This window comes from Oryctolagus cuniculus, chromosome 2, assembly GCF_964237555.1.
Source record: "Oryctolagus cuniculus chromosome 2, mOryCun1.1, whole genome shotgun sequence".
NCBI lineage: Eukaryota > Metazoa > Chordata > Mammalia > Lagomorpha > Leporidae > Oryctolagus > Oryctolagus cuniculus.
In genome coordinates this window covers 187,544,551-187,571,254 of record NC_091433.1, presented here as the reverse complement: position 1 = coordinate 187,571,254, position 26,704 = coordinate 187,544,551, and the positions used below count along the sequence as shown (strand labels likewise).

At 40.4% G+C, this 26,704-nt stretch overlaps 1 protein-coding gene across 3 annotated transcripts in view; it reads right to left on the bottom strand.

The window, feature by feature from the left end:
• NBAS (NBAS subunit of NRZ tethering complex) overlaps nt 1-26,704 on the bottom strand; it is a 461,789-nt gene that overhangs the window by 9,868 nt on the left and 425,217 nt on the right. For 2 of the 3 annotated variants that reach the window (XM_070069748.1, XM_070069750.1), the window contains exons 49-51: nt 25,419-25,558; nt 22,101-22,239; nt 18,075-18,203 (exon numbers count right to left, since the gene is read on the bottom strand). In XM_070069748.1, the coding sequence (XP_069925849.1) occupies nt 18,075-18,203; nt 22,101-22,239; nt 25,419-25,558 (408 nt within the window). The remainder of the gene's footprint in view (nt 1-18,074; nt 18,204-22,100; nt 22,240-25,418; nt 25,559-26,704) is intronic. The other variant, XM_070069749.1, reaches the window with a different exon arrangement.

Genomic DNA, 26,704 nt, shown 5'->3' with positions numbered 1-26,704 from the left:
AACGCCTAAAAAGCTGTCAGTAGTGTTTAATGAACAGTGAAATAATAATGCTATCAGTGACCAAGTGGGGGCATCTCCCACCTGATCTGCACACAGTGCAGGAGAACTGCTACCAAAGGAGTCCCTGTGCCACATGTTTTTGGTTTTGTTTTTTTTGTCAACATTAACAGAACTTGCAGTCAATGATTAATAAGGGGAAAACTGAAGTTATGAATAAACTGAATCCCCCTACCAGTGGAAAAACAGGAAAATAAAATAAAAAACCAAACTTTTCCTATTTTTCACTGCAATATCAAAGATGACTTAAAAATAACTAGACAGGAGTCCTGCAAAAATTCCCACTGAAACTCTTCCTTTAGAAAAGTGCCACTCGGCCCTTCAATGGTGTTGGGAGAAGAATGATGAATTATAGTAATTTCACAGTTCATTTATATAGCGTTTCTGAGATAACAAAATTACAGATATAAAGAGCAGATTAGTGGTTTCCAGGGGCTCTGTGAGAGGTGGAGAGGGAGAAGGTGACTAGGACTATAAAGGACAGTATGAGGGAATCCTTGCGAGGCAATCATGCTGCACTTCAACTGTGGTGGTAGTCACACACATCTATATGGGACAGCATCCCACAGAACTGGACAGACATGCACACAAATGAATGCACGTATTACTGGTCATATCGGAATCAAGTCAGTAGATTTTATCAATGCCAACATCCTGGTTGTTTTACTACACATCATGTGAGATGTTACCATTGGTGGAAGCTAGAAAAAGAATATCAAAAAAATAAAACCACACATTATTTGCTAAAACTGAATGTGAATTTAAAACTATCTAAATATGAAAAAGTTAAAAAGTATCTGAAAATGGAAAATCCTGAAAAATATCAGCTTTTTGTTGGATGCAAACGGTGCAAAGATACTACACATTTTTGTGCAATACACTTTAAGGATACAGATGGAATGGCCTAATGTGAGCACTCAATTTAGAGAAATTACCATTCAATCTCATTTTTGAATTCCTAAAAGTAAGAAACTCAGTGGTAGGTAAGTGATGTATCAGAGTAATTTATTTCTATGGCATTGATTTTGGCATCTCAAGGGCATAGAGGTTTTGTGTGTTATCATCACAACCACAGCCTGCAGAGTAGCTCAAAGTCACGGAGAATTAACACAATGGAGACATCAAATGTGTGAAATTGTTATGGGGCAAATTAGTGCCATAAACAAGAGTGTCAATTTGTTAAATCAACAACAGGAGTCACTGTGCAATTACTCCTCATGTAGGATCTCTGTCCTTAATGTGCTGTACTATGTGAATTAACAGTATAACTAGTACTCAAACAGTACTTTATACTTTGTGTATCTGTGTGGGTGCAAACTGTTGAAATCTTTACTCAGTAAATACCAAGTTGATCCTCTGCATATAAAGCTAATGGAAAATGAATCTTGATGAAGAATGGGATGGGAGAGGGAGTGAGAGATGGGATGGTTGCGGGTGGGAAGGAGGTTATGGAGGGAAAGATGCTATAATCCAAAAGTTGTACTTTGGAAATTTATATTTATTAAATAAAGTTTTTAAAAAAAGAAATAATGTTTGTAATGTTCCCTAATTGAAGATAGATGTCAACCAACACCCAGGTGCAGGCTGCAAGATGCTCTAGTGAAATTCAACCCCAAAAGTATACCACAACGTATAATAATTCAACTATGAAAAAAATTCAGAGATCAGAAAGAAGCATGTCTCATACAAAGGAGTGTCAATGTGACTATGAGTAGATTTCTTATCAGAAACCCTGCAGACCAGGAGAGAGTGGGGTGATACATTCGAAGTACAAAAGGGGGAAAAAAACCTGCCAATCAAGAATAATTTGTCCAGCAAACCTCTTTTAGAAATTAAGAAGAAATAAAAATTTTCCCATAAAGACAAAAACTAAGGGAGTTCATCATTACTAGACCAGATTTATAGGAATTGCTATAGGGAGTTTTAAAAATAGAAACAAAGGGACCGGCACTGTGGTACAGCGGATTAAAGCCCTGGCCTCAAGTGCTGGCATCCCATACGGGCACCGGTTCTAGTCCAAGGTGCTCCTCTTTCGATCCAGCTCTCTGCTATGGCCTGGGAAAGCAGTAGAAGATGGCCCAAGTCCTTGGGCCCCTGCACCCATGTGGGAGACCTGGAAGAAGCTCCTGGCTTCTGGCTTCGGATTAGCACAGCTCCAGCCATTGCACCCATCTGGGAGTGAACCAGTGGACGGAAGACTTCTGTCTCTACCTGTCTCTTTAACTCTTTCAAATAAATAAAATAAATCTTTTTAAAAAATAGGAACAAAAGGCTACTAATTAATAACATTAGGCATAAAAATCTCAAACGTATAAGTAAAACAGAATCATATTCAGAATGCTCAAAGATTGTCATGATGATATGTAATGCAATTTTATTCCTAGTAATGAGAGTTACAGTATAACAACTACAGCTAAGATAAATTTCTCAAGGGATACACATTATAAAATGATGTTAATTGCACCCTCCAATGGCCGCTGCGACCAGCGTGCTGCTGCCGGCGCACCATGCTGATCCAAAGCCAGGAGCCAGGTGCTTCTCCTGGTCTCCCATGTGGGTGCAGGGCCCGAGGACTTGGGCCATCCTCCACTGCACCCCCAGGCCACAGCAAAGAGCTGGACTGGAAGAGGAGCAACCAGGACAGAATCCGGTGCCCTGACCAGAACCAGAACCCGGTATACCGGTGCCGCAGGCAGAGGATTAGCCTATTGAGCTGCGGCGCCAGCCAAAATGATGTTAATTTTATAATAAAAAATAGCCAATGATTCCCCTTTTATTTTTATAAAAAGTTTTGTGTTTTTTTTTTTTTAATTACTTGAAAGATGCAGTACCAGAGAGGGGTGTCAGAGGGAGACACACACATACATATAGTCCTTCCAGTGGTTCACTCAAAAAATGGCCACAATAGCCAGGGCCGGTCCATTTTGAAGCCAGGAGTTAAGATCTCCATCTGGGTCTCCCACACGGAAAGGGTAGAAGAGGTTGGGCCATCATCGGCTGCCTTGGCAGGTACACCAGCAAAGAGCTGTGTAGGAAGTGGAGCAGCTAGAATTCAAACTGGCACTCCCAACGTGGGATGCTGGTGTCAAAGCTGAGGCTTAACCTACTGTACCACAGGCTGGCCCCATGATATTAATTCTGACATAAAAATATAAAATATGAGAGGGATTGTAAAAGTGTACAGTTGTATACAATATTAAATTGCTATAAGCTTGAAATAGGATAAATCTAACATATTATATGTAAGCCTCATGGTAAGGATAAAGCAAAAATCTTTAATAGAACAAAACAAAAATCACTAAATTACAAAGGAAAACAGTAAAAAAGGAAAGAACAAAATATCTATAAAATAAACAAACAAAAAATGGCAATGTAAGACCTTATATACCAGTAACTACTCTAAACATTAATGGATTAAATTCTCCAATAAAAAGATAAAGAGTAAATGAGCTAAAAAGGAGTAGGATCTTACATTCTGCCCATAAGAAACTCACGACACTTTTAAGGAATCACAGACTGAAAGTGAAGGGACAAAAAATATATTCCATGAAAACAGAAACCAAGAGAGCAGGATGGCTATACTTATCATCAGGAAAATGAGACTTTCAGATGAAATTGTAAAAAGAGGACAAAGATGGTCAGTACCTAACATTAAAATGGTCACTTAATCAAGAGGATATCAAAATGTATATCCAATGTTATACCCAACATTGGAGCACCTAAATAAATAAAATGCATATTAAAGAATCTGAAGGAAGAGATAGATAACAACACAATAATTACAGAAATTTTCAATAACCCATCTTCAGCAATGAACACATCAAATAGAAAATCAAAAGGAAACATTGGACTCGAACTATACATCACAGGAATGTATAGTTGGCACAGCGCCGGCCATAACAGCCATTTGGGGAGTGAACCAATGGAAGGAAAACCTTTCTCTCTGCCTCTCTCTCACGGTCTAACTCTACCAGTCAAAAACAAACAAACAAACAAACAAAAAAACCAACAACAGAAAGAAAGAAAGAAAAGAAAACTAAGGCCAAAAAGTAGGCTTCCTGAGCCAAACCACACTGCAAAACAAAGAAAAGTTCTTGAAGGAAATTAAATGTGCTACTCCAGTGAACACATGAAAAACAGAAAAACTCTTATTGCCAATACATAGAAAGTTTCAGGGTTCAAGATAAATCAAACCAGTCACAACACTGTCTTAAGTCAAAGTCTTATCCATAGCAAGGGCCAAGCTCTCTTCAATTCTGTGAAGGTAGAGAGAGGTAAGAAAGCTGCAGGATAAAAGTTTCACAACAAAATTGGTCCGTAAGATTTATGAAAAGAAGCTCACTCCATAACACAAAAGTACAAGGTGAGGCAGCAAGTACTGATGTAGACGTTGCATCAAGTTACTCAGACATAGATAAGATCACTTATGATGCGGCCACATTAAACAAAAATATTTTCTAATGTAGATGAAATAGTTTTATTTTGGAAGGAGATGCCATCTCAGACTTTCACAGTTAGAGAGGAAAAGTCAATGTCTGGCTTCAAAGGGTCAAAGGAACAGGCGGACTCTCTGGATAGGAGCTAATGCAGCCATTAGCTTTCATCTGAAGACAATTTACCATTCCAAAAATCCATGGCCCCTAAGAGTGCTATTAAACCTATTCTTCCTGTATTCTCTGAATGAAACAACAAAGCCTGGATGACAGTACATCTGTTTACAACATGGTTTACTGAATACTTTGAGCTATTATTGAGATCCACGGCTCAGAAAAAGATTCCTTTCACTATATTACTGTTGCTCATTGACCACATACCTGGTCACCATGGCCTCTGATGTCGATGTACAACAAGGTCAATGTTTTCACACCTGCTAACATAACATCCATCCTGCATCCTATGGATCAAGATGTCATTTAAACTTTCAAGCTTTATTAAGGAATACTTGTACATCTCAAAAGGCTATAGATGCCATTAGATAATGATTCCTCTGATGGATCTAAGTGAAGCAAACTGAAAATCTAGAAAGGATTTACCATTTATGGTTTACCATTAATTATGATTTACCATTAATGTCCAACTAAGAACATTCATGATTCCTGGGAAGAAGTCCAAATGTCAACATTAACAAGAGTTTGGAAGAAACTGGCTCCATTCTTCATGGATGAGTTTGAGGGGTTCAAGATTTCAGTGAAGTAATCATAGCTGTGGTGGAAATACCAAACGTACTAGAATAGAAGTGAAGCCTGAAGACGTGACTGATGTGCTGTAACCTCATGGTAAGAATTTACCAAATGAGGAGCTATTACTTATGGGTGAGTAAAGTGATTTCTTGAGATGCAACTTAGTCCTGATGAAGATGCTGGGAACACTGTTGAAGGAGAATGCTAGATTTAGAATATTACATAAACTTAGTTGATGAGGCAATCACAGAATATGAGAGGGCTGACGCCAAGTGTGAAAGTTCTGCTATGAGCAAAATGCTCTCAAACAACACTGTATGCCATAGAGCAATCTTTCATGAAAGGAAGAGTCAACTGATGGGGCAATTTCATCACTGTCATCATCCAAACTTTAAGCAACCGCCACTCTGATCTGTCAGCAGCCATCAGCATCAAGGCAAGACCCTCCACCACAAGAAGACTACTAGTCAAGGAAGACTCAGGCGATCTTTAACATAAAGTATTTTCACTTAGGATATACACAATGTTTTCTTTTTTTTTTTTTTTTTTTTTTTTTTTTTTTTTGACAGGCAGAGTGGACAGTGAGAGAGAGAGACAGAGAGAGAAAGGTCTTCCTTTGCCGTTGGTTCACCCTCCAATGGCCGCCGCTGCAGCCGGCGCACCGCGCTGATCCTGGCAGGAGCCAGGAGCCAGGTGCTTTTCCTGGTCTCCCATGGGGTGCAGGGCCCAAGCACCTGGGCCATCCTCCACTGCACTCCCTGGCCATAGCAGAGAGCTGGCCTGGAAGAGGGGCAACCGGGACAGAATCCAGCGCCCCAACCGGGACTAGAACCCGGTGTGCCGGCGCCGCAAGGTGGAGGATTAGCCTATTGAGCCACGGCGCCGGCTCTACACAATGTTTTCTCAGATATGATGCAACTGCACATGTAATAAATTACAATATAGTATAAACATAACTGTTGGAAACCCAAAATATTCACATGCTCATTTTATTGAAATATTTGCTTTATTGCAGTGATCTGGAACCAAAGCTTTGTATCTTTGATGCATACTTACATACAGAAAGTACTGCAGATGCTACCAAAAGCCTGTTAGAACTGATTTTAAAAATGCAGTAAAGTCTCAGGATGCAAAATCAACAAACAAACAAAACAATCAGTATTATTTCCATATCCTGTAACAAACAACTGAACAAGAAATCAAGAGAATAATTTATAATAATGACAAAAATTTTGATATTTAGGAATACATTTCACTAAGGAAGTAAAAGACTTATACACTGAAATCTATAAAGTATTCAGGAAAGAAATTAAGACTCAGATAAATGGAGAGCGGCAAGATGGTGGAATAGGAAGGGAGCACACTGATAGTCTGGGAAGAGACAGTTTGATAAAAGTGGAGATACTGCAGGTTCAAGGAAGAGTAGGGGAAGAAACAGCAGAGGAAACTCTTATGGAACTAGTGATTCACAGTGGACCTGCGTGGAGAGCGTGGGAGCCCACAGTTCGGGACACCAGCAGCAGACTCAACACACCGGCACTGGAACGCAAGGTGAGCCAAACCTCAATAGCCCAAGACACCGGCAGGCAAGCAGAAAGAGGAGACTAGAGGGAATGAGGCTTGAAACCCCATGGGGAAAAGTTCACCAGGCTAACTAGGAGAGGAAAAAAAAAAGTGACTGATATGGGCACGAGTTTCTCTCTCTCCGCTCACCTCTCAAAGGCGAGCAACACAAAGAGCAAGCACCATTTTGGACATACGCCATAAGCAGGGCGACCTCAGGTCTGTACTGGCCCTCAGCCTAGCAGAAAAACCTGACTGGGGGGGGGGGGGGGTTAAATAACAGGAGATTAGGACCTAGTGAATGTGTGGTGCTAATGAACTGAGACTGTGAAAAAAGAGACAGTGGGGAAGAGAACCCACGGAATTAACGTGAGTACTCTCCAGAGATGCTGCAATTCGGTAACCTTGGCAACCCAGTGGGAGACTGCAGGAGAATTTGAGCCCACACTGAAGGCAGCACACCTGTGTGGTCCTTGGGACAGAGCTTCCGATCTCTGGCTCCTGTGGGTATATCATTCGCCTGCTAACTACCTCCAATTCCATTCAGCTGTGCAGAATTACTTCCCTTTTGAATCAAAAAAAGAAAGAAAAAGAGATTTACCACGCCTAACCTGGGAGTGTCACCTTTGGAACACCCTTAACCTTGAGGAACCAAACAGAGCTCTCTGGCCACAGCCATCTCAAGCCTCTAAGGCTCTATCAAAAGCAGACAGTCCACTTAATCTAGAGTCATAGTATAACGAGAAAAAACACCACAGCAAAGAAACCAAAGAGTAGCTCCACAATGCCCAACAAACGCAGAAACCGAGGTAACAAGAACAAGGAAAACACTACGACGCCCCGAAATTATAAAGACACCCCAATTCAAGATTATGAAGATGACGAGATAGAAGAAATGCAAGAAGCAGATCTCAAAAAATTGATAAGAACATTAAGAAGTTTTCAAACAAATTCTTGAACTACAGAAATCCTTAATGGACAAGATAGAAAATCTCTCTCATGAAAATGAAATATTAAGGAGGAATCAAAATGAAATGAAGCAACTAGTAGAACATGAAACTGGGATAGTGACGAGAAATCATAATGAAATGAAGAATTCAATAGATCAAATGACAAACACATTAGAGAGCCTTAAAAACAGAATGAGAGAAGCAGAAGAGAGAATATTGGACTTAGAAGACAGAGCACAGGAAGGTATACAGTCAAACCAATGAAAAGAAGAGGAAATTAGAAATCTAAAAAATATTGTCAGGAATCTACAGGATACTAATAAAAAAAAAAAAAATTCGGGTTCTAGGAGTTCCTGAAGGCATGGAGAGGGAGAAAGTATTAGAAGGCCTTTTTAGTGAGATACTAGCAGAAAATTTCGCAGGTTTGGAGGAGGACAGAGACATCCTAGTACAGGAAGCTCATAGAACCCCTAATAAACATGACCAAAGGAGAGCCTCACCATGACACGCTGTAATTAAACTCACCACAGTGTAACATAAAGAAAAGATCCTAAAATGTGCAAAAGAGAAACGTCAGATTATCTCAGAGGATCTCCAATTAGACTCACAGCAGACTTCTCATCAAAAACCCTACAAGCTAGGAGGGAATGCCGAGATATAGCCCAGGTACTAAGAGAGAAAAACTGCCAGCCCAGAATATTATATCCTGCAAAGCTCTCATTTGTGAATGAAGGTGAAATAAAGACCTTTCACAGCAAACAGAAATTGAAAGAATTTGTCTCCACTCGACCAGCCCTACAAAAGATGCTTAAAGATGTGTAACACACAGAAACATGGTCATCAATATGAAAGAAGGTGAAGGAAAGAAACCTCACAGCAAAAGATCACAGGGAATTCAAAGCATATATTAGAAAATACCTTTGGCAAATGGCAGGGCAAAGTTACTACTTATCAACAGTCACATTGAATGTTAATGGCCTGAACTGTCCAGTTAAAAGACACAGATTGACTGACTGGGTTGAGGAACAAAACCCATCTATTTGCTGCTTTCAAGAAACACATCTTTCCAACAAGATGCATACAGACTGAAAGTGAAAGGCTGGAAAAAGATACACCATGCCAACAGAAATGAAAAAAGAGTGGGTGTTGCCGTCTTAATATCAGACAACATAAACTTTAACACAAAAACTGTTAAGAGAGACAAAGAGGGGCACTATATAATGATTAAGGGATCAATTCAACAGGAAGATATAACAATTATCAATGTATATGCACCTGATTACAGGGACCGGTTTATTTAAAAGATTTGTTAAGGGACTTAAAGGGAGACTTAGACCCCAATACAATAGTACTGGGGGACTTCAATACTCCACTCTCAGAAACAGAAAGATCAACAGTGTGGGGAGCAACTGGGAGCAACTCGGACTAGACTAAGTTACTGGAATTAAGACTTATTCTATGCATCTGCTCGCCCACAATATGGCGCTGGGAGAGGAGGAAACAGCTTCTACCCAGCTGCCTCTCACCAACTTGACAAGCTGCAGCACCTGCTCCTGATTGGAGGAGAGCAGCGTACTCGGCGTGTGGGTAGCAGAGTTGGGATTGGTGGAAGAGGACTATAAAGGAGGAGAGAGACAACATGCACCAGGAACATCTAAGAGGAACATCTATCTGAAGGAACACCTGTGCAGCCCCCGAGAGAGCCGGCCGGCGGTGTGCCGCTCCCCTGCGGAAGTGGGGAAAGTGGCCAGGGGGAACCGCCCTTCCACGGAGGTGGAAGGGACGGCAGCCAACCCGGGAAGAACCAGCAGCAAACCCGGGAAGGGCCGAGCAGATGAAAGAACAGCGCAGGGTCCTGTGTCGTTCCTCCACGAAGACGGGGAGCGACATAATGGTGCCGTGACTCGGATATGAAGCCTAGGCAGGGTTTAGTGTCGTTCCTCCATGAAGAGGGGGAGCGACAAACAGGACAGAAGATCAACAAGGAAACAGTAGATTTAAACGACACTATAGCCCAAATGGATCTAACAGATATCTACAGAACTTTTCATCCTACACAGAAAGCATTTACATTCTTCTCAGTAGTACATGGAACCTTCTCTAGGATTGACCACATACTAGGCCATAAAGCAAGTCTCAGCAAATTTAAAAGCATTAGAATCATACCATGCAGCTTCTCAGGCCACAGCAGAATGAAGTTGGAAATTAGCAACTTAGGAATCCCTAGAGAGTATGCAAACACATGGAGATTGAACAACATGCTCCTGAATAAACAATGGATCATAGAAGAAATCAAAAGAGAAATCAAAGACTTTCTGGAAGTAAATGAGGATAACAGCACAACATATCAAAACTTATGGGATACAGCAAAAGCAGTGTTAAGAAGAAAGTTTAAAGCAATAGGTGCCTACATCAAAAAACTGGAAAGGCACCAAATAAATGAGCTTTCAACGATCTCAAGGATCTAGAAAACCTGCAGTAAACCAGAACCAAATCTAGTAGGAGAAGAGAAATAATTAAAATCAGAGAAGAAATCAACAGGATTGAACCCCAAAAAAATTACAAAAAATCAGCCAAATGAGGAGCTGGTTTTTTGAAAATATAAACAATATTGAAACGCCATTGCTCCAACTAACAAAAAAAGAAGAGAAAAGACCCAAATCAATAAAATCAGACATGAAAAGGGAAAAGTAACAACAGACACCACAGAAATAAAAAGAATCATCAGAAATTACTACAAGGACTTGTATGCCAGCAAACAGGGAAACCTATCAGAAATGGATAGATTCCTGGACACATGCAACCTAGCTTAATTGAACCAGGAAGACACAGAAAACCTAAACAGACCCATAACTGAGACAGAAATTGAAACAGTAATAAAGGCCCTCCCAACAAATAAAAGCCCAGGACCAGATGGCTTCACTGCTGAATTCTACCAGACATTTAAAGAGGAACTAACTCCAATTCTTCTCAAACTATTCAGAACAATCGAAGAAGAGGGAATCCTCCCAAATTATATGAAGCCAGCATCACCTTAATTCCTAAGCCGGAAAAAGATGCAGCATTGAAAGAGAATTACAGACCAATATCCCTGATGAACATAGATGCAAAAATCCTCAATAAAATTCTCGCCAATAGAATGCAACAACACATCAGAAAGATCATCCACCCAGACCAAGTGGGATTTATCCCTGGTATGCAGAGATGGTTCATGTGCGCAAAACAATCAATGTGATACACCACATTAACAGACTGCAGAAGAAAAACCATATGATTATCTCAGTAGATGCCGAGAAAGCATTTGATAAAATACAACACCCTTTCATTTTGAAAACTCTAAGCGAACTGGGTTTGGAGGGAACGTTCCTTAAAACAATCAAAGCAATTTATGAAAAACCCACAGCCAACATCCTATTGAATGGGGAAAAGTTGGAAGCATTTCCACTGAGATCTGGTACCGGACAGGGATGCCCAGTCTCACCACTGCTATTCAATATAGTTCTCGAAGATTTAGCCAGAGTTATTAGGCAAGAAAAAGAAATTAAAGGGATACAAATTGGGAAGGAGGAACTCAAAATATCCCTCTTTGCAGATGATATGATTCTTTATTTAGGGGACCCAAAGAACTCTACTAAGAGACTATTGGAACTCATAGAAGAGTTTGGCAAAGTAGCAGGATATAAAATCAATACACAAAAATCAACAGCCTTTGTATACACAGGCAATGCCAAGGCTGAGGAAGAACTTCTAAGATCAATCCCATTCACAATAGCTACAAAAACAATCAAATACCTTGGAATAAACTTAACCAAGGACGTTAAAGATCTCTACGATGAAAATTACAAAACCTTAAAGAAAGAAATAGAAGAGGATACCAAGAAATGGAAAAATCTTCCATGCTCATGGATTGGAAGAATCAACATCATCAAAATGTCCATTCTCCCAAAAGCAATTTATAGATTCAATGCAATACCAATCAAGATACCGAAGACCTTCTTCTCAGATCTGGAAAAAATGGTGCTGAAATTCATATGGAGGCACAAGAGACCTCGAATAGCTAAAGCAATCTTGTACAACAAAAACAAAGCTGGAGGCATCACAATACCAGATTTCAGGACATACTACAGGGCAGTTGTAATCAAAACAGCATGGTACTGGTACAGAAACAGATGGATAGACCAATGGAACAGAAGAGAAACACCAGAAATCAATTCAAACATCTACAGCCAACTTATATTTGATCAAGGATCCAAAACCAATCCCTGGAGTAAGGACAGTCTGTTCAATAAATGGTGCTGGGAAAACTGGATTTCCACGTGCAGAACCATGAAGCAAGACCCCTACCTTTCACCTTACACAAAAATTCTCTCAACATGGATTAAAGACTTAAATCTATGACCCGACACCATCAAATTATTAGAGAGCATTGGAAAAACCCTGCAAGATATAGGTACTGGCAAAGACTTTTTGGAAAAGACCCCAGAAGCACAGGCAGTCAAAGTCAAAATTAAATAATGGGATTGCATCAAATTGAGAAGTTTCTGTACTGCAAAAGAAACAGTCATGAGAGTGAAGAGACAACCGACAGAATGGGAAAAAATATTTGCAAACTATGCTACTGATAAAGGGTTGATAACCAGAATCTACAATGAGATCAAGAAACTCCACAACATCAAAACAAACAACCCACTTAAGAGATGGGCCAAGGACCTCAATAGACATTTTTCAAAAGAGGAAATCCAAATGGCCAACAGACACATGAAAAAATGTTCAAGATCACTAGCAGTCAGGGAAATGCAAATCAAAACCATAATGAGGTTTCACCTCACCCCAGTTAGAATGGCTCACATTCAGAAATCTACCAACAATAGATGCTGCAGAGAATGTGGGGGAAAAGCGACACTAACCCACTGTTGGTGGGAATGCAAACTGGTCAAGCCACTATGGAAGTCAGTCTGGAGATTCCTCAGAAACCTGGATATAACCCTACCATACAACCCAGCCATCCCACTCCTTGGAATTTACCCAAAGGAAATTAAATTGGCAAACACAAAAGCAGTCTGCACATTAATGTTTATTGCAGCTCAAGTCACAATAGCTAAGACCTGGAACCAACCCAAATGCCCATCAACAGTAGACTGGATAAAGAAATTATGGGACATGTACTCTATAGAATACTATACAGCAGTCAAAAACAATGAAATCCAGTCATTTGCAACAAGATGGAGTAATCTGGAAAACATTATGCTGAGTGAATTAAGCCAGTTCCAAAGGGACAAATATCATATGTTCTCCCTGAGCGGGGACAACTAACTGAGCACCAAAGGGGAAACCTGTTGAAGTGAAATGGACACTATGAGAAACAGTGACTTGATCAGCTCTTGTGCTGACGGTTGATGTACAATGTAATACTTTATCCATTTTAGTATTTTTTCTTTGTTTTGTTCTAGTACTATTGGTTGAACTCTGTAATTAACACACAATTATTCTTAGGTGTTTAAATTTTAACTGAAAAGTGATCCCTGTTAAATATAAGAGTGGGAATAAGAGAGGGAGGAGATGTACAATTTGGGACATGCTCAAGCTGACTTGCCCCAAATGGTGGAGTTAGAATCGTGCCAAGAGATTCCAATACAATCCCATCAAGGTGGCATGTACCAATGCCATCTCACTAGTCCAAGTGATCAATTTCAGTTCATAATTGATCATAATGAAAGGAATAAGAGTCAAAGGATCACATAAACAAGACTAGTGTCTGCTAATATTAACTGAAAGAATAAAAAGGGGGGAGAATGATCCAACATGGGAAGTGAGATACACAACAGACTCATAGAATGGCAGATGTCCTAAATAGCACTCTGGCCTCAGAATCAGCCCTTAAGGCATTCAGATCAGGCTGAAGAGCCCATGAGAGTATTTTAGGCATGGAAAGCCAAGACACTCTGGGGAAAAAAAAAAAAAAAGAAGAAGAAGACCTAAATGAAAGATTTCTGCAAGTGAGATCCCAGAGGAAAGAATGGGGCCATCAAAGAAGGAGGTACCTTTCTCTGAAGGGAGGAGAAAACTTCCACTTTGACTATGACCCTGTTGGAATAAGATCAAAGTCGGCCAATTCAACAGGCTTCCATAGCCCTGGCAACTCATGACTAGAGCCTAGGGCGATTTCTGACGTCATAAACATGAGTGTCAAATTGTTAAGTCAACAACAGGAGTCACTGTGTACTTACTTCTCATGTGGGATCTGTCCTTAATGTGTTGTCCAATGTGAAGTAATGCTATAACTAGTACTGAAACAGTATTTTACACTCTGTGTTTCTGTGTGGGTGCAAACTGATGAAATCTTTCCTTAATATATACTAAATCGATCTTCTGTATATAAAGGTAATTGAAAATGAATCTTGATGTGAACGGAATAGGAGAAGGAGTGGAAGATGGGAGGGGTGCAAGTGGGAGGGAAATTATGGGGGGGGAGAGCCATTGTATTCCATAAACTGTACTTTGGAAATTTATATTTACTAAATAAAAAAAAACTCAGATAAATGGAAATATATCCTATTTTCACAGATCGAAAGAATTAATATTGTTAAAATGCTCTTAGTACCCAAAGTGAACCACAGACTCAAAGAAATATCTGTAAAAATTTCAAATAACTTCTCACAAAACTAAAAAAAATCCTAAAATTCATATGAAATCACAAAAATTTTTGACTAGCCAAGGCAATCATTAGCAAAATGACCGAAGTGTCACACTATCTGATTTCAAACCATCCTACAAAGTTAAAATAACTAACACAGCATAGTACTAGCAAAAAAAACATACACCAATCAGTGAAAAAATGCAATTATGAGCTGTGTATGTTTTGACCAAAAGCTGAAATCAAATAGGATAGTATATACCACATAGGTGAGCATACAATAGGCCACACCATCCAGGTTTGTATAAGTACAGTACAATGTTTGCACAAAGATAAAATTGCCTAAAAACACATTTCTCACAATGAATCCCCCTCATTAAACACCAAAAATCAGAGGCTGGTGCCATGGCTTAGCAGGTAAAGCTGCTGCCTGCAGTGCTGGTATCCTACAAGGGTACCAGTTAGAGTCCCAGCTGCCCCACTTCCAATCCAGTTCCCTGCTAATGTGCCTGGGAAAGCAGCCAAAGATGGCTCAAGTCCTTGGGCCCATGTCTCCTAGTTTGGCCTGGCCCAGCCTTGGTCGTTGTGGCCATTTAGGGAGTAAACCAGTGGGTGGAACATTTCTGTTCCCTCTCCCTCCCCAGCCCTTCTTTTCTGTACTCCACATTTCACACACATCAATAAATCTTTAAAAAAATAAATGTACCAAAAACAGCTGACCATAGACAGCCTAGAAAGAAACCCAAGCATATATGATAAATTGATTTTCAACAAAGACACTAAGACCATGCAACGAGAAAGGGATAATCTACCTATAAATGGCGTGGAGAAAACTAGATCTCCACATGCAGAAGAATGAAGCTTAACTTTCAACTCATACCATATACAAGAAATCAACTCAAGACGGATCAACAACTTAAATATAAAGCCAAAAACTATTCAAAGAGAACCCGAAAGAAAATTACATGTCATTCTCCTAGCAAACAAGTTCTTGAATTTGACCACAAAAGCATAGGCAATAAAATAAAAATAGATAAATGGGATTACATCAGACTAAAAAGCTTCTGCATAGCAAAGAAAACAGTGTGTGGAGACAAGCTACCAACAAGGAGAAAATATCTGCAAGTTATACACTTGATAACGGGTTATTATAAAAGATACATAAGGCACTCAAACAATAAGAAAACTAAAAACCCAATTAATAGGCAAGGGACCTAAATAGAAATTTCTGAAAGATAATATACAATAGCTAAAGGCCTTATGAAAAAAATGCACAAAATTCCTAATCACTACAGAAATTTTGATGGCTGTTGTGTATGTGTATGGGGGCTTGTGTGGGCAGCTCGATTAGTTAGCAGGTAGGGAGCCCTTGTTCTAGTTGCAATTCTGACGGCTGCATTTGTGACAAAGAATCTTTAGCTTAAAATTGATATATATTTGCCTGTGGAATCCAGGAGTGAATCGAGACAGATCCATGCACAATGAATACAGAAAGGCAATGTATAAGACATCACTGTTTCATTCTCACAGCAAATTGTAGTGAGAATGCCTAAGCAGACAGAACACACCACATGATGAGGAGAGGGAAAACTGCAGGGAAAATATGCAGCCTGATTGTCTTCAGTTTCCATTTCTTCCTGACTTTGAGGATACTTAAGATAAAATAGGCTAAGAAAAAATGCACTGTAATTCTCAGTTTCGTATGAATTCTCAAGTTGTTAAACTTCTATTGTAGAGTGGAGAGAAGAGCCAGGTGGGCTCCCAGTATATGAGCCCTCTTGATCTCTACTTCAGCACAGTTCCCAAAGAGGCCTGTTACAGCCATCAGTGATAATGACATTAATTTGAAATACATGTTAAGTAGATAAAGCCATGAGATTTCTCATTTCCTTCCAATGACTGTTTCCAAATACAATTATGTTTTACTTTGTATTACCATTTACCTTTCTTTATCCTTTCTTTCTTTAAAAAGAGTTATTTATTTATTTGAAAGGCAGAGTTACAGAGAGGCAGAGAGCTAGAGAACGAGAGTATGTGAGAGAGAGGGAGGTCTTCCATCCACTGGTTCACACCCCAGATGGCCGCAATGGCCGGAGCCAGCAGCCAGGAGCCAGGAGCTTTTCTGTATCTCCCACACAAGTGCGCACAGGCCTGACCACTTGAGCCATCTTCTACTGCTTTCCCAGGCCATAGCAGAGAGCTGGATTGGAACTGAAGCAGCTGGGACTCGAACCAGTGCCCATACGGGATGCTGGCACTACAGGTGGCGGCTTTACCAGCTATGCCACAGTGCCGGCCCACAGATGTTTAAATTGCCTGCTATGCCACAGTGCTGGCCTCTATTCTTTGTTATTAACAGAACTGTGCACCAGTGATGTCTTCTCATCAATCTTTTCATTGTCTTGTGCATCAAACATACCTCTGCTCAAGGATTGCCTTCCCTTCTCTGGTCCCAAGAAGACATGCAGTCACACTTTGTTTAAAAAACGTGCATGCATTTGTGTGTGTAAAATTCTATTTATGTCTGTGGTATGTGCGTTATAAATAGAATTTATAATTCTATAAATTAAATTCTATTAAATAAATTTATAATTCAAATGAAAGTGTGATCTCCCTAAAAGGGAGTTTTATAAGGATCTTACAATGCAAGTTCATTAAAACACAGCTGTAAGTCACCTAATACCAAAGTGTAAAATTTTAAAAAGGAGGAGAAATTTCCTTCCTTCCTTCATAATAATAATAATGAGACAAAAGTCCTGCAGGGAGAAATCCTGACTTTGGCACAGATTCTTCAAGCCAGGAATCTATTTCAAGGGTGGGTTAGAATGCCAGAGGAAAAAAGAGCTTGGGACTTTCAGTGGGCTGGGAATACTACAAGAAGTCAGTTTTCCCCTCTAATTAGTGAATGACCAAACACATTACATCTGGGACTGGAAAATCCACCTGTTGCTATGTGGTCCCTAGTTTCAATGACAAGAGGACTAGTCAGCTGTCAGTGGCTGCACTCTCTTCCCTGAAGAGACTCACACATGGCTTTTCTAGAAAAGTTTTTGTTCTTTGCATTCAGCACTTAAGCATAGAGTCTGGTTCATAGGAGTAGCTCAGTAAAAGCTTGTAAAATACAAATACATAATGCTTGGACAAAACAAGCAGCTACTGTTGTCAGAGAAGAGTATACATACAGTAGTTTTAAATAAATCATGGCTATGATTTATAAGAAAGAAAAGAGCTAATTCATTTCTTCAAAACAATCAACAAAATGGATGCAACTGGAGATCATTATGCTTACTGAAACAAGCCAGACCTAGAGACAAATTTCACATGTTTTCTCTGATTTGTGATAGCTAATATCAGAGCATAAAATAATTTAATGTATATGAGTGAAACTGGAATCTTGGGATTTGTTCATTGTTTATAGCTCTTTGCTATATTCCTGAATGTGAGTTTTCTACATTTTTCCTTATTGAATTCTTTATTTAATGGAGCATTAAGCCTTTGAGTATAAAATAAATTAAAAATATTATTGCAAAATATTAAAAATGCTATTGCAAAAGTCAAAAAAACAAAGGGAAGTATCATTATATTCTTAGAGTTGTAACTATGAGCTACATAAAATCTGATCCCTTTACATGCATAAGAATGTGAATCACATAAGAAGCCACCACCGTCTGTGAATGCAGCTGGACGCACCTGAGCAACCGCTGTGATCTGCTCCAGCGCCGCGGCGTGCAGGGTCTCATCCCGGCTCTCCAGGAGCAGTTTCAGGGACGGCAGCAGCAGGGACTGGTGCAGCAGCAGCAGGCACAGCTCCTTCACACACTGAAACCACGTGAACACAGCATGAGTGGGGATGTGGGAGCACCCGGCATCGCTGTGCAGCCCTGGCTGCCTCTTTCCACCCAGTTCTAGAAATGTGCGTGACTCTGTATGTGTGTGCCTGTGTGTGTGTGTGCATGACAGTAAAGTCCACAAGGGACCATGCTGAATACGTGAGTAGGGCTTGGCACCTGCTTCATTCACTGCACAGCAGGTGTGAGCATCCTTCCAAGCTGTCAGGCATTCCTCATTGCTGGTAACGGTTACCTGGTACTCATTATGTGGACATAGGAGTGCAACTTATTTTCCTAGCCTTTCACAATTCCAGTTTCCTCATAAGTAAGATGGAGGTATTTATATCTACTTTGCAGTATCTATTTTGAATGTGAGAAGCAGTGAAAATGGATATGAAGTACAAAGCTCAGAATATAGTAGAGGCTGAATAATAAAATCTATTATCAAGTATTAATATTATTAACAATATATCATTATTATCCACTGAACAAAGGAAATCAGCAAATAAAATACTTTAAAGCCAGGTTATAATTTCAATGTCAGGAATTGAATTCCTGATATATTTAAGATATTCATCTTCACGAAGACCTCTGTGGTGCCAAAAAAATGAGAATGTGTTTGGGTTGCCACAGGTGTATGTGAATTTCATTCTCAGTTCTTTGTTATACCAGCTGAACCTGTTGTCAGAAAGTGGGATTTTATACAAGAATGATAGTTCTTTACAACAAAAGTATAGAAGAAAAAAAATTGAATTTGCAAGCTGTGTTGGCCTGCTGAGCTCCACTACCCCTGGTGTCCTGGTGTTAGCCATAACACAAAGGACAGGATGCTTGGACCAAGGACCAGACAATGAGCACTGCCCCACTATGTTCTGAAAGAAGAATTGAGGATCACCACCCTCTGTGTGACTGATCTTTCTCTTGTGCTAGTCATAGGCAGATCAGAAAAGAAAAATTCAAATTCATGATATTTCAAAATTCCACTTATATTATTGTAAAGCATAGATAAAATAAGGATGACACAAAGAGGCTCTCACTGGAAATACAGGATAAAATCTCTTTGGAATTCCTCTTACAGTTTTTTCAGCTTTCAACCAGCCATCTATTTTGGAAATCAGCAAGGCCTACAAAGTTCAGAGTGGAAGGTGGTTCATACACAAAGTTGGGTGACAATAAGCATTATCAGCAGGATGGCGGTTGGGAAAAATGTACACTTCAAGCATCATGAGTTCTAATTCAGAACAGTTCTAATGTGTCTTCAGGAACAGACACCTACAAAGTGTCCCATCAAGCATCTGGGCCAAAGAGAATAGATTTTTCCTCTGGGAAAATACCTTGAGAGAATACCCACAGAAAATACTTCGGGAGTCTGAAACATGAACTCCCAAGCACGGCCCTCAGGCCTGGCTGCTACATCCTGATTTGCTTCCTCAGACTTCTTCCTCCTTACAGGTAAAGCAGTTCCTGCCACATGCATATCCCCCAAACAGCGCTTCCAGGGAACTTCTCTGCCACAGTGGGAGCATCCTATGGCTCTGCAGTCCAATCCAACAGCCAGGCTGCATCTGAGACATGATTAGTGTACCGAAGGAGAGTATTTGCAATGCTACTTAAAGTTTTAATTTTACCAGTCAGCTGTGGCCAGTGGCTACTGCACTAGAAAGAGTAGCTGCTACTTGTAGGACTCTCATACCTCTAGGTTTTGCAAACAGTGCAACCTAGGCTCTTTCTCTGATTAACAACTGCTTGCTCTTTATATCTCCACTTACAAAGACCAAGAAAATCCCCACCTCCCCTGCCAAGGCACCTCTGAGGGTCCCAGGTTAGCACTCCAGGTTCTAACGGTATTCAGATTTCCTACATTATCTCTTTTCCTATATTACTATAAACAGTCATTTGTCTTTCTGCCTTCTATGTATTCCAAACTTGCTTGGTATACTTTGTACCAATACTTGAATGGGATTCCTTCTCTTGACACTCCCGTTGCTTACTCAGTAAGCTGTCAGTAATGGGTAAACAAGTATTTTTCAGCAATTTGTGAAATTTATACTAAGCATACCACATGGCCAACATTCCTGCTCATGGAAAACTGTATAAAACAACCTGGACCAGCTGCTGAACAGGTACTGTGGATGGATGGCGCACAGTCAGGCTGGGACATCCCAAATGAGGAGCTCAGTCTATGGCAGCTACTGAGTAAATCTGGATCTCTTAGCTAGCAGTCTCTGGCCTTTCAATAATGAATCCACTATATTTGTTAGGTACTTCCCTCCTATGCTGTGAGAACGTTCATTAGGAGATTTACAAAGGGAACTGCAAGACAGGTCAAGGGAGCAGAGAGAAGCACAAAGCACTTTGCTTGATACCTTCCCAGCTAAACCGTCAGACCATCAGGACACAGAACAAGGAGGGCAAGGCCTTAGATGAAGAGGTCCATGTGAGCCAGGGCTGGAGCAGGCTGCAGCACTGGGTGTCTGTTCTTCCTGTATTGTGACGCTGATTCCCTGGGTCCCCACACGAGCCTGTTCTCTGTCCACCAACATTCTGTCCATCCTCCCACGGACTTCCCGCTGGCCCAAGGGTGCCTAGCATTAAAAAGCTTTTGTTGCAGGGCCTGTAGCAGGACCATGGAACACAAGGTAAGAGGGATTGGTTTCTCATCCTGATCTATCAGCATTAGAATGTGTTATTCACATATCATTTACTCTGGTGGGGATAATAAGCTGTGCTCGGTCCCTATATTATGCAGTGTGCCAAATCCTGCCTTGGGAGACAAAGGTATGACACAGCCCATGTGGTTCCCACCCTCTCAGGGCTCACAATGCAGCGAAGTGGAACATAGGTGAAAGGGTGACTGACACAGGCAGAGCAGGGTACACAGTTCACATCAACCTGGAGTAAGGACAGGTTAAATTCAGTTTCAGGACTTTAAGTTCCATAAAACAACTTTGTCATTCTGGTGTTTGGGAGACTTCTTAAATGGAATAATATGTTAAAATCCAATCAAAAGATATTTATCCAGTTCCTCAATCAGAAAACAATCCATTACATGTGTATTCATGAAAATATTTTCCTTGAGTGTTTACAATGAGTATCCAAAGATCATATTTACAATTTTATTTTTGAGTTTATTTCTGATGGGGTAGGAACTCAAAACCAATTAATCAGTTTAATGTCATCACTTAAATGCTTGAATTTAAGATATGTAAACAGATCAACCAATGTATTTCTGGAGTGAAATTCATTAGGAGTCTGTAATTAATATGTGCTTATTTTAGAAAATGCAAAATTCACACACACACACAAGTATATATAAAATGAGTATGTGACAGTAAAGTATGGGATCAAATAGAGAACAAAGGTCAAAATGGAGATGGTGAGTTTTTACCATATTTTGCAGTATACATATATAGAGGTTATGTGATCTCATTACAGTGATATCAAAAAGCATATAAAAATTAGAGTGGTTGGTGTCCTGCTCAGAGGAGTGGTAGAACTTACTAAACTTTACAACTGCCCTAGCTCAAACAGATAACATCTGAGCTACCAAGATCTCGTGGGCTGTAAGTTTGAGTTACAAACTTAAACTGTAAGTTTTTATGGCTAAACTTTAAGTTTAGCCATAAAAGGGCAACAGAAGGGACTGAGAACATGTTTACACTCTGGGTTTAGCAAAAGGAATACTGCTTCAGAGTTCCAACAACAGCAACAGAAACTAGCTTAAACCAACCTCTCGTGTTGTTTTCTAAAAATTACAGGCCTTGGTCATTAATGACTTAAGCTCAGAGTTCCTCACGTACAGTCCACTGGGCTGCTTATAATAAAGAGTTCTGATAAGGGCAGGCACACTCCCCAGGAAAGCCACGTGAAACATGTACTCACTCACCTCTGCAGGCAGCATATGCTTGGTGTCATACAAGGAGCGACAAATTTTCAGAACTTCCTTCCCCAATTCTTCTTTGTTCTCTGCTGTACATCTGGTTAGCATCACTGTGGCAAGCCTCACCCAGGGATTATTGGTTACGCTGTTTCAATAGAAGAGAAATGCAAGACATTGGAAATGACTAGCGATCTCACAACTGCGGTGTTAAAACAGAAGATATCCCACGTTGTGAAGTAAAATGCTTCTGCACAAGTAGAATCAGGATCCGGATGATGTGTTCCTTCCAGTATATCTTAAATAAAAGCCAAGTGAAGGAGAAAAATCAGCTAACTGTGGCACCCACAAGCAGTCGGGGAGCATGGGGACTGAGGGGAGTGGAGAGCGCACAGGCTTGGAAGCCAGAGAGGCTTGGTTCGATTTCTGGCTCCTGGATTCACTAACTGGGCTCAGGGAATTTATTTAAAACCTCCAGCCTCATTGTACAGATCTGAGTCCTCCAAATTTTATGGGCCCCGGTTGTTTTTGGTTGTGAAAAGGCAATCTAATATTTTCCACGCAGAGCTCCTTAATTTAACGAGTGATTGACATGACTGTGAAGTATCACTTGTAACAGCAGGCACGCCTTCTCTGAACCCAGGAGCCCAGAACTCCGCTGGGGTCTTCTACACGGGTGGCAGGGAACCCAGTATCTGGGCCATCACCTGATGCCTAGGAGGTACATTAGCAGGAAGTGAGACTGGAAGCAGAGGACTGGACCCCCAAGCACTCTGACATGGGATGCAGGCATTCCAAGAGGCAGCTTAACCTGCTATGCCAAAACAGCGGCCCCAAGAGCATGTTTTTAAAGTATCCCACCACACATTCGCTGCAGCGAACGGCAGTATGAGCAGGAGAGTGACAGAAAAGGACAACTTTATGTGACGAATCCTCTCTTGTCTCTTAGAGGAAACGTAAGTGGTAAAGGCAAGACTGCTAACTGCTTGGTTTTGAGTCTAATAACTTAATAGTCATTTTTTAAAACACAGGCTAGCAAGTTATAACTTTAATTTCATATGTGACCACAAGTAAAACTTTTGGGGGGATCTCCAAATGCACTAAATATTCTAGATACAATAAATGTTTAAAGTGAAAATGACTTTGGTTCTTATAGGTAAGTGAATGATTTTAAATAGCATTCTAAAAGGAAAATGAAATGTACAACCACTGCTGACTATCCATGGAAATGTCATATTTTGAATTCAGAAAGGAAGACATGAAGAACTCTTTATAATTTCCTAAAAAAGATAATCCATTACCGAATCACATTATCTCTACCCTGGCATCTGTCTAGAAACAGACTCCCGGTTCAGGCACCAGGAGTTGGGCTCAGAAAGGCTCAGGGCCCCACTCGTAGGAAGCATCCCCAGGTGCTGAGAAACGCAGTGTCACAGGTGAGACTGGAGGCTTCATGATGTGACAGCCTGCACTGTGAAGATTCAGACGGCAGAGGTCAGAATCCGTTCCTGAACATTACAAGTCAGCACGCCAGCTCTGCCACAAATGATGGAGAGCTAAGAAACACTTCATTTCCTTCTGAAAACAGTTGGTTAGAAAACAAAACAAAAGCTCCGTTTTCCTGGTTAGCTTCAGATATCACTAATAGTTTCACCCCAGGTTAAGGCAAAGAGCCTTTCCCACACGTTCCCTGGCAGTCTTACATGGCTCACAGAATCATTTACTTCCAGAAAAACATCCTTCATTAACTTCTGATGTGTAGGCAAGTTTAGCGGCCCGGATCAGAGTCCACCTGCCGAGTGCAGGAAGAACACGCTCGTTCCTGGAGCAAACGGCACTTGGAGGAGGGGCAAGAGGGCCCGCATGTTTTGCCAAGGAGAAGGAGCAGTTCATGACAGCCAGCATATGTGCTCAAAGGAAATCTGGCCACTTCCAAAAGAAAGGAAGTTCTGTGGCTGATAGCACGAGGACTAGATAAGCACCTCATGCAGATCTGAGTGGCAGCTGGAAGCTTCGTGTGAAACACAGAGGAAACACAGGCTGTACAAGTAGGCTACAATTCTGTTTCCACCACTTATTAGCTATCTGGTGCCTAAGAACTGTTTAACTTCTGAGCCTCAATTCCTTCCTCTATGAAACCTGATAACATCACCTGTACTTGTAGGTTTGCTAAGTGAATGACTGATAATGTATGTAAATTGCACTTTACATTGTGTGTTCTTAGTAAGAGGGCATTATTCATTTGCTCCATGTGGATTCTCCAGTTAGCACTGTTAAAAGATAATCATGATATTTTCTTTTGAAAATACTAGAGCAGAATTGCTTTGTTGACATCATAAATCAGATATTGTTATCACTCATTGACTGATACTTTTAAAGAAAATACTTGGGTTTAAAGGCAAGGAAAAATAGAAGGATATCACAATATTTCAAAGGGAATTTTAGTGTCCTTTAAAGACAATTATTGATTATGTGCATGTACACACACACACACACACACTCACACTCACCTACACTGTACCTCCTTACCATAGTTTCACTTTCCATGGTTTGTTGCCAATGGTCAACCACAGTTCACAAATATTAAATGAAAAGCTCTAGAAATAAGTCATTTGTAATTTTTCAATCATGCTATTCATCCTAAGCAGTATGATGAAATGACATGAATCATCTCTGTCCACAGTATCCATGCTGTGTAACTGTACCTGCCCATCACCATCTCAGTTATCAGATGCAAGGGCTTGTGTTCAAGTAACCACGATGTGATGTTTGTTATGTGATGTGATGTCATGTAATGTGATGTCATGTCATGTCATGTGATGTTATGTCACTGCCCCAATGTGCAAGAGTAGATGATGCTGGCAATCTGATTATACCAAAGAGAAGTGTGAGGTGCTTTCTTTCAAGTGAAAACATGGAAGTTCTCAACTAGTGAGAAAAAAATCATATACTGAGGGTGTTAAGATCTATGGTAAGAATGACTCTTCCACCTGTGAAACTCTGAAGAAAAGAAAAGAAATTATATTAGTTTTGATGTTGCACCATAACTACCAAAAGTTACAGCCACAGGCATGATAAGGGTTTAGTTTCCATGGAAAAGGTACCACATTTGTGCAGCTATGTATAGGAAAAAACACACTGTCTGCAGACAGTCTGCTACTATCTGCAATTGCAGGCACCCATAAGCATCTTGGAATGCATTTCCTATAAGATGTGTATAGTGGTGTTCAGAAGTATTCTTTCACTGGCTCTTTCGAAGGTGCTAGATTATTAGGATTAAAGTCCAGACAGGATTTCTAAGTAGGCTCATTTTATTTTAATACTTACACAGATTCACTCTTCATAGGTGGCCAAGCTTGCAAGAGCAAAGCCAAGTGCTGAAATTCAACTTCATGGTGACTGGATTCCAGAAGTTCCAAGAACAGAGAGTAGCGCTTCTCTTCATTCTCAATGTCAGCTAAATCTACCTGCAAGTAGAAGCACATACTTGAAATGGGTGGCAAAAGCTACTCAATTTATTTACAGAAGAAATCAAAGTTGATTTTGTTTGATTAAATCTATTTTGAAAATTTCTATCATGTGCTGAAAAATTTGACAATTAAAAAAAAACTTGAAAATCTCTATACCTTACTCAATTTCAACAATTATTTTAAAATTAGTTTAGAGGTGGGTGTTTGGCACATGGTTTCAGTTGCCAAATAGGATGCCTGCATGTCATATGAGGGGGCCTGGTTCCAGCCCCACCCGATCTATTTCCCCTGTACTTGTCACTGTCACCCACAGAGGAGGAGGCCCAGATTGATTCCAGTCTCCTGGGTTCACCTTGGCCCAGTCCTGCCTGTTGGGGACATTTAGCTAGTAAACTAGTGGTAGAAGATCCCTTTCCATCTTTCTCTCTGCCTTTTAAAGAAAATGAAAATAAATTTTAAAAGTACAAAATGAATAAGTACAAAATCATGGGAAGGAAACATTTTCTCTAACAATATAAACAATTTGATTTTCATGGTTCATTGGTATTGTTACATTATAATACTGAATTGTTATAACTGAAATTACAATATTTCACCATATTCAATACCAAGTGAATGTCTTAAAGTTTAAATTATCCATAACGAATTCTAACTTTTTTAACCTGTATATAATACTGTCTTCTTTTTTTTTTTTGGACAGGCACAGAGTGGACAGAGAGAGAGAGAGAGAGACAGCAGAGAGAAAGGTCTTCCTTTTCCGTTGGTTCACCCCGCTGCGGCCGGTGCAGCCGGCGCACCACCGTGCTGATCCGAAGCCAGGAGCCAGGTCCTTCTCCTGGTGTCCCATGCGGGTGCAGGCCCCAAGGACTTGGGCCATCCTCCACTGCACTCCCTGGCCACAGCAGAGAGCTGGCCTGGAAGAGGGGCAACCGGGACAGAATCTGGCGCCCTGACCGGGACTAGAACCTGGTGTGCCGGCGCCGCAAGGCGGAGGATTAGCCTATTGAGCCATGGTGCCGGCCATAATACTGTCTTTATTAATGGTTATACATCACCATAAACTATCTCATGTAGTAGTTTGATATTTTTCTTTTTCTTTTTTTTAACTTTTATTTAATAAATATAAATTTCCAAAATATGGCT